The sequence below is a fragment of the Oryzias latipes genome, chromosome 19 (genome assembly GCF_002234675.1).
Source record: "Oryzias latipes chromosome 19, ASM223467v1".
NCBI classification, from domain to species: domain Eukaryota; kingdom Metazoa; phylum Chordata; class Actinopteri; order Beloniformes; family Adrianichthyidae; genus Oryzias; species Oryzias latipes.
Window position 1 is genome coordinate 18545885 of NC_019877.2, and position 7439 is coordinate 18553323.

General features: G+C 44.6%; 1 protein-coding gene across 1 annotated transcript; it reads right to left on the reverse strand.

The window, feature by feature from the left end:
* Positions 1–310: 310 nt before the first annotated feature.
* LOC110017230 lies at positions 311–4805 on the reverse strand. Its single transcript, XM_023949731.1, has 2 exons — positions 516–4805; positions 311–429 (listed from the first exon to the last, which is right to left on the reverse strand). Exon 1 carries the CDS (start codon positions 4793–4795, stop codon positions 1583–1585), a length of 3213 nt encoding a protein of 1070 aa, XP_023805499.1. The 5' UTR covers positions 4796–4805; the 3' UTR covers positions 311–429; positions 516–1582.
* Between the last annotated feature and the right edge of the window lie 2634 nt (positions 4806–7439).

Consider the following 7439-nt stretch of genomic DNA (forward strand, 5'->3'; position numbering starts at 1 on the left):
AGGGGGCGGAGATAAGGAGCACGCCGGCCCGTCGGCTTCCCTGCCGCCTTATAAAGAAGATATCACAGCGAGCAACAGCTGGTTCCACCGGTTCCTAAATCCCTGTTAACCAAAGTTTGTGCCCCTGCATAGAGAAATGGCATCAGCTGACTCTGAGGCGGCCAAAAAATAGTCTGAAACGTTGAAGAAGATAATTGCAGAGGATAATTATCATCCAGATAAATGAATAATGGATGAAAGCGGCCTCTTCTGGAAGAAGATGTCCTCTCTCACTTAACTGATGAAGGAGGAAGAATGGGCTTGGAGACAGAGTGACTGTTCTGGACTCATGGAAGCCTTTCCCACTATCCAGTCAGTTAAACACCTCCACACAAGGAATGACAGACGCCAAGATGGGTTTTCTTCCGTTTATATATGGCAGGTGTGAAACTGTATGAATACAGGACATATTCAAAATGTTATAAAAATGTACAACTTCAAAATAAGTCTGTTTTTTAGACAAAATATACACTTACAGGGAATGCCTTCTTAAACTTAAAACATAACCAAAACACAGCAACTTGTCTGGCGTGGCTTCAACTGTTTTCTGCTCCTCTGTCGGGACTTCGACTCTGCTGTGCTCCTCGTGCTCTGAGCGGAGCATGCTAATGTGCTTCTTAAAGGGGCAGTGCACACAAAACCCTTAGCATATGAGAACAGCCCGTCTTAAAGGGGAAGGGCACATAAAAACATTATGGCAAAGCCAAAACACTCCCCGTCTGGTATCTTAAGGATGCCACAACTAAACTAACTTATACGTCACCACGTAACAAAAGAATCATCTCCGAGATGGGTCGATAATAAGTCTTAACAGTCCCTTGGTTAGCAACTCTAACCTCCGCTTTTCTCACAACTCCATCTTCACTTGCAACTTTCTTGACTATGATTCCAATGGGCCACTCATTTCTTCTGACTTGTTTGTCTTTCAGAAGCACAACATCTCCTTCTTTGATTTCCGTCTTTTTTTGATGCCATTTTTGGCGAGTTTGGAGGGTGCACAAGTACTCCTTCCGCCACCTGCTCCAAAAGTGGTCAGCGAGGAACTGAACACGCTTCCAGTGACTCTGAAGCATGTTCTTGTGATCAATGTCATCACAAATTGGAGGAAGAGCTGCAGATTTTTGTGTGAGCAACATGGCAGGAGACAAAATGTGTGGATGCTCCGGGTCCGATGAAACTGACACTATTGGGCGAGCGTTGATCACAGCCGTGACTTCAGCAAGCAGTGTCGTCAAGATTTCATGGGTGAGCTGAGAACGCCCAGCTTGTAGCAACAAACTGTCCAGTATGCGCCTTGCCATGCCAATCATACGTTCCCATACTCCACCCATATGGGACGAATGAGGAGGGTTGAATACCCACGTGCACTTGTGCTCTTGCAAATACTGTCGTACCTTGTCTTGGTTAGACACTGAAGCTGTGATTTCTTTCTGAGCTCCTATAAAATTAGTGCCACAGTCAGAGCGTAGCTGCTTTGCAGGGCCTCTCAGAGAAAAGAAGCGCCTCAGCGCGTTGATGAAGCTGGATGAGCTCATTTCTTCCACTACTTCAATGTGTACAGCCCTGATACACAAGCAGGTAAATAGCACAGCCCATCTTTTGCTGTTTGCTTGTCCTCCTCTTGTACGCCTTGAAAACACTTCCCAGGGGTGTCAACACGTGTCTTCCCAGGGATGTCAACACCCACATAAGTAAAAGGGGGCTCCATTTGAAGACGTTCTGTTGGTAAGTCACTCATTAGTTGCTCCTCAAACTTCCCTCTTAGTCTTTTGCATGAGACACACTTGTTTATAACTTTCCCAATGCACCTTTTAGCTCCAACAATCCACAAACCACTTTCTCTGACTGCTCCTTCGGTGAAGTGCCTGCCTTGATGGTTGACCCTTTCATGATGGTGTTGCACAAGCAGGGTAGTTATGTGGTGGGTTCCCGGCAAAATGATAGGTCTCGTTTCTTTTGCTTCCAAGCCAGAGTGAGAAACGCGGCCACCAACTCTCAGAAGGCCGTCTTTTCCAATGATGGGATTAAGCTTTATCAGTGGGCTCTTTTTGGCCAGATTTTGTTTTGCTGCAAAACATCTGATTTCATCTGGATAAGTTTCTTGCTGGATATTCTTAATGATTACATTTTCAGCTTTCTCCAGCAGCTCACATGTGATGGCTGTTTTGCAAATATGCCACCCAGAGCAGTTTTCTCTGGTCTCGGAAGAGGCGAAACACTGTGCGATGTGAATCAAATTTGCCACAGTTCTCTTCAGTGACTTCCATGAAGAATAACGTTCACAGCGTCTTGTGTCCAATCCAGATTTCGTGAGATTTGTGCAGAGAGTGTTTACTTCTGGACGCACCTCTGCATCATTATCTGGGTCCAGTAGATCATATTGTTCTAATTGGGTCTCGGCACAGCTGTGCAGGAAGGCTGGGCCTGTTAACCACGACGTATTCTGCAACTCTGAGGCTGGAACGGAGCGTGAACCGTGGTCAGCGGGGTTTTTATCCGTCGTGACAAAGTGCCATTGTTCAGGTGTTGTTGACTCTCTGATGCGTCTGACACGATTGCTTACGTAAACGTAGAAGCGCCTCGACTGGTTATTGATGTAACCCAAAACCACCTTGCTGTCAGTGTAGAAGTGAGTCTGGTGTATTTGGTAATCAATCTCTTCGATTATCACTTCTGACATTTCCACAGCCATTACTGCTGCGCAGAGTTCGAGCCTAGGAACTGTAGGTTCCGGTCGAGGGGCCAGTCGTGTCTTTCCAAGGACAAAGCCAACTTCTGTTCTGCCATCAGCAGTGGTAACTTTGAGATAAGCAACTGCACATATTGCTTTCATTGATGCATCTGAGAAGATACACAGCTCCACATGTTTAGCTTGGGAGAATGGGATGTTAGTGTACGTACGTGGAATTTGTAGATCTCTGAGGCACTGAAGAGACTGCTGCCATTCAATCCACCTCCCTCTCATGTCTTCAGGCAGCTCAGCATCCCACTCTGTTGCGTGCAGTGAAAGATCTCTGAGGAGAAGCCGGCCTCGAATAATGACTGGAGACAAAAACCCAAGTGGATCAAAAACACTATTAACTGTTGACAGAACCCCTCTTTGTGTGTATGGTTTGTCTGTCTGAGGAATGTGAAAGGTGAAATAATCAAACATTATGTTCCATTTAATGCCAAGGCTTCGCTGGGCTGGAAGTTCATCCTTGAACAGATCCAGAGCTTGGAGATCTTTAGCTCTCTCCTCTACTGGAAAAGCATGCATCACTTCAGCTTTGTTGGAAGCTATTTTGAGGAGCTTGAGGTTTGATGCTGCAAGCATTTCTTGGGTTCTTTTGACAAGATCGATGGCTTCTTGCTCAGTGGGAAGAGATTTTAACCCATCATCCACGTAAAAGTCTCTGTCGACAAAGTGACGCGCATCTGCCCCATATTTTGCTTCACCTTGTTCTGCTGCTTTTCTCAGGCCATAAGTTGCTACTGCAGGGGAGGGGCTATTTCCAAAAACATGGACACACATTCTGTAGTCCACTATGTCCTTTTCTGGATTGTTGTCTTTGTGCCACACAAATCTCAAGACATCCCTGCAATCTTCTCTTACCAAAAAGCAGTAAAACATCTGTTGAATGTCTGCAGTTACAGCAACCTTATGCTTTCTAAACCTCACGAGTACACCAAGTAGACTGTTGGTTAGATTGGGACCTGCAAGCAGTATGTCATTGAGTGAGGCACCTGCAAACTGGGCACTGGAATCAAATACCACTCTTATTTGCGACTGCTTCTGGGAATGGTATACTCCAAAAAAGGGTAAATACCAGTATTCTTTGCTCTCCTGCACTGGGGGCGCGAGCTCAGCATGACCATTGTCTAACATCTTTTGCATAAAATCTATGAAGTGGGACTGCATCTCAGGGTTTTTGTTGAGTGTGCGTTGCAGTGACTTAAGGCGGCTGACCGCATATTGGCGGTTGTTGGGCAGTATTTTTCTTGGCTGACGAAAAGGTAGTGGGGCTACCCAGCTTTTTGTCTCATTCTGTGTGCATTCTTCGTCCATTATTTTGAGAAAAAGCAGGTCCTCCATGGAAGGTGCAAGCTTGTTGTCATTTTTGGTCTGATGGAAAACATTGCTTTCTAAGGTTAGACTGTCTGCACTTTGTTTTTTGTTCATGCTACTCTGAGTTTGCAGTCGGTCTGGTAAGCTGGCTTCTGGCTTGACATTGAAGTGGTTCTCGCAGGGGGGAAAAAGGGTGGTTCTCCCATTTGTCAAGATGTGAGTCTTTAGACTGGTGACTTCTGAAGGTTGATGGATGCTGCCCAAGCACACATCTCCCACTATCACCCAGCCTAAATCAAGTTTCTGCGCAAATGGTGCATTGTGTGGACCATTAATCTGACTGCGGACTTTGTGGACCCTTAAAACATCTCTTCCCAGTAATAAAAGGATCGCAGCACTGCTATCAAGTGATGGTATTTTGTGCGCAATACGTTCAAGGTGGGGATGACCTTCTGCAGCAGCTGGAGTGGGAATTTCACTTCTTTTGTTGGGTATCATGTTACACTCAATCAGCGTTGGTAGTGGTATCGCGGAGGCACCATCTATTGACTGTACAACATAGCCAGAAGCTCTTCGACCTGCTGTGACACCTACACCAGCACAGGTCTGCAGAGTGTAAGGTGTTGGAACGCTGTTAACTTTGAACATTTCAAAAAACTCAGATCTTGCTAATGACGAGTTGCTCTGGTCATCCAACATTGCGTACATTCTTTTGGTATTGCTGGGATCGTTATCGGGGTAAACATCTACCAAGCATATTTTGGAACATGACTTTCCTGAAAATCCTTTCCCGCATACCTCAGTGCAACTTGTAAGAACGGTTTCCTTCTGCATTTCTTCTCTCTCCCCGCCGTGATATGTTGTTGTCTGGGAAAACTTGGGGAAAGTGAAGGGTACATCTGGATGCAGAGCTGTGGGATGTTTTTCGGAGTCACATTCAGAACATTTAACAGCTACATCACAGTTACGGGCCACGTGTCGATTGGATGTGCAACACTTATAACATATGTTATGTTGCCTTAACAAACTCTTTCTTTCTTGTATTGGTTTTTCTTTAAAGCCTCTGCATTGCTGTAGTGGATGTGGTCTGTTATGCAAAGGGCACCATTTGTCTGGTCCGTTGTTGAGTGTGGCTGTTACATTTGTTTTTTGCGCCGAAACTGTCCTACGATAACCAGTTTGGCTCTCTGCAAGTCTGATGGTCTTCAGTCCACTGTTGGAAAGTGAATGCGCATTGAAGCTGGGGTCATTGCGTGCCTTTGCCTGGGTGTGGATGAACTGCATGAAGAACGTAAAGGGAGGAAAACTTACTTTATACTCCTCTTTGTAACGTGAGCCTTCCATCATCCACCTGTCCTGTAGACCGTATGGAAGCTTCTCTACGATTGGACTGATGCCCCTTGCCGTGTCAAGATATGACAGTCCATTTAAATATCCCTCTTGTTTGGCTGAATTAATCTCAAACAATAAATCACTTAGCTCCCTTAGCTTGTGATTATCCTTTGGACCTATTTTAGGAAACTGGTCAAGTTTGGCAAAGAGAGCGCCCTCTATAGCTTCTGGGGAGCCATAGGTCTCTTCTAGTCTGTCCCAAATATGCTGCAAGGCAACCGATGGTTTCCGTATGCTCACCGCTTTAATGCGACGTGCATGTTTAGCTGACTCTGGGCCCAATGATTTAATGAGTAGATCTATTTCTTCTCCTGCTCGAAGATCAAGTGTTTCGATGGTGTGAATGAATGACGATTTCCATGACAAGTAATTTTCTGCTTTGTCATCAAACCTGTCAAGCTCAGATGTTAAAAGCTGACTTTTCACTAGAAACTTTGCCAGCTCATTTGTGTCACTGGAGTGGCCAGCAGAGGGCATACCATGGCAATCGTTATCATAGGATGTGTTTTTCTTGAAACTGGGGGTGAAACTGTAACTTTCCTGTTGCCTTTCAGGGGAATGTTGGTGTTTGGTTAATTCACTGATTTGGGGGGATTGTGAGGACCGATATTCTTTACAAACTGTGGGAGCATTTTCTTGGGACATCTCCAATGGCTTAGCATAGGTTTTCTGCATGCCTTTGTTTGGTTTAATGTTTTTTGCCGTTAATTCACTTAGTTCTTCATCACTGTGTGCAGCGTGATCTTTCACATATTGAGCTGTCCGCTCCTGCACATGCATTGCTGGGAAAAGATCACTTGAACGATCTGCTGCTTCCAAACTAGCAACTGCAGCTTCCATTACTTCTGCTTCTGCAGCTGCAGCTTGAGCTTCACCTTCCTTTTCCAATGCATGAAGTGTTGCTTCTAGTCTGGCTTTTTCCAATTTAATCTCTATTTCTTTCTTTGCAAATGCGGCTCTGGCTTGTGCGGCTTCTGCTTTGGCTCGTGCTGTAGCCGCGGCTAATGCTACGCTCGACGCTGAAGATCTGCTCGATCGTGAAGCCACAGATCTAACTTCTAGTTCGACTTCCTCCATAGTTTGTGTTGATTTGCTGTGTCTTTACCAACTTGATATTGTTGCATGTGTCGAGCTGATCCTGGAACAGGGATGGCAGCCGGGGTTGAGAAGTTTGTCGAACGGTTTCCCTTTTCACTGTTCTGGACTCATGGAAGCCTTTCCCACTATCCAGTCAGTTAAACACCTCCACACAAGGAATGACAGACGCCAAGATGGGTTTTCTTCCGTTTATATATGGCAGGTGTGAAACTGTATGAATACAGGACATATTCAAAATGTTATAAAAATGTACAACTTCAAAATAAGTCTGTTTTTTAGACAAAATATACACTTACAGGGAATGCCTTCTTAAACTTAAAACATAACCAAAACACAGCAACTTGTCTGGCGTGGCTTCAACTGTTTTCTGCTCCTCTGTCGGGACTTCGACTCTGCTGTGCTCCTCGTGCTCTGAGCGGAGCATGCTAATGTGCTTCTTAAAGGGGCAGTGCACACAAAACCCTTAGCATATGAGAACAGCCCGTCTTAAAGGGGAAGGGCACATAAAAACATTATGGCAAAGCCAAAACAGTGACACTCTTAAGGAACGTTACAATGTTTTAGTGAGGGTTGGAAAAGACAAATTGAAATAAATGTAACGGTCATTAAATTATTAAATAAAGGGTTAATTTGTTATTTAAAATTGTCAATAAATAGAAAAATTGGAAATCAATTAATAAATGTGTAATTTTAAATGGCATTAAAATAATAAAATGGCCATTATAGAGCACATTTATACGAAGCCCGTGACCTTACATGGGTAAAATAATAAAAATCTGAAGGCACTAGGCTACATGCTACGTAGCCTATCATTTATCCTGTTGTTTTCAAATGCACCACCGTTACAGGGGCACGGTGATCG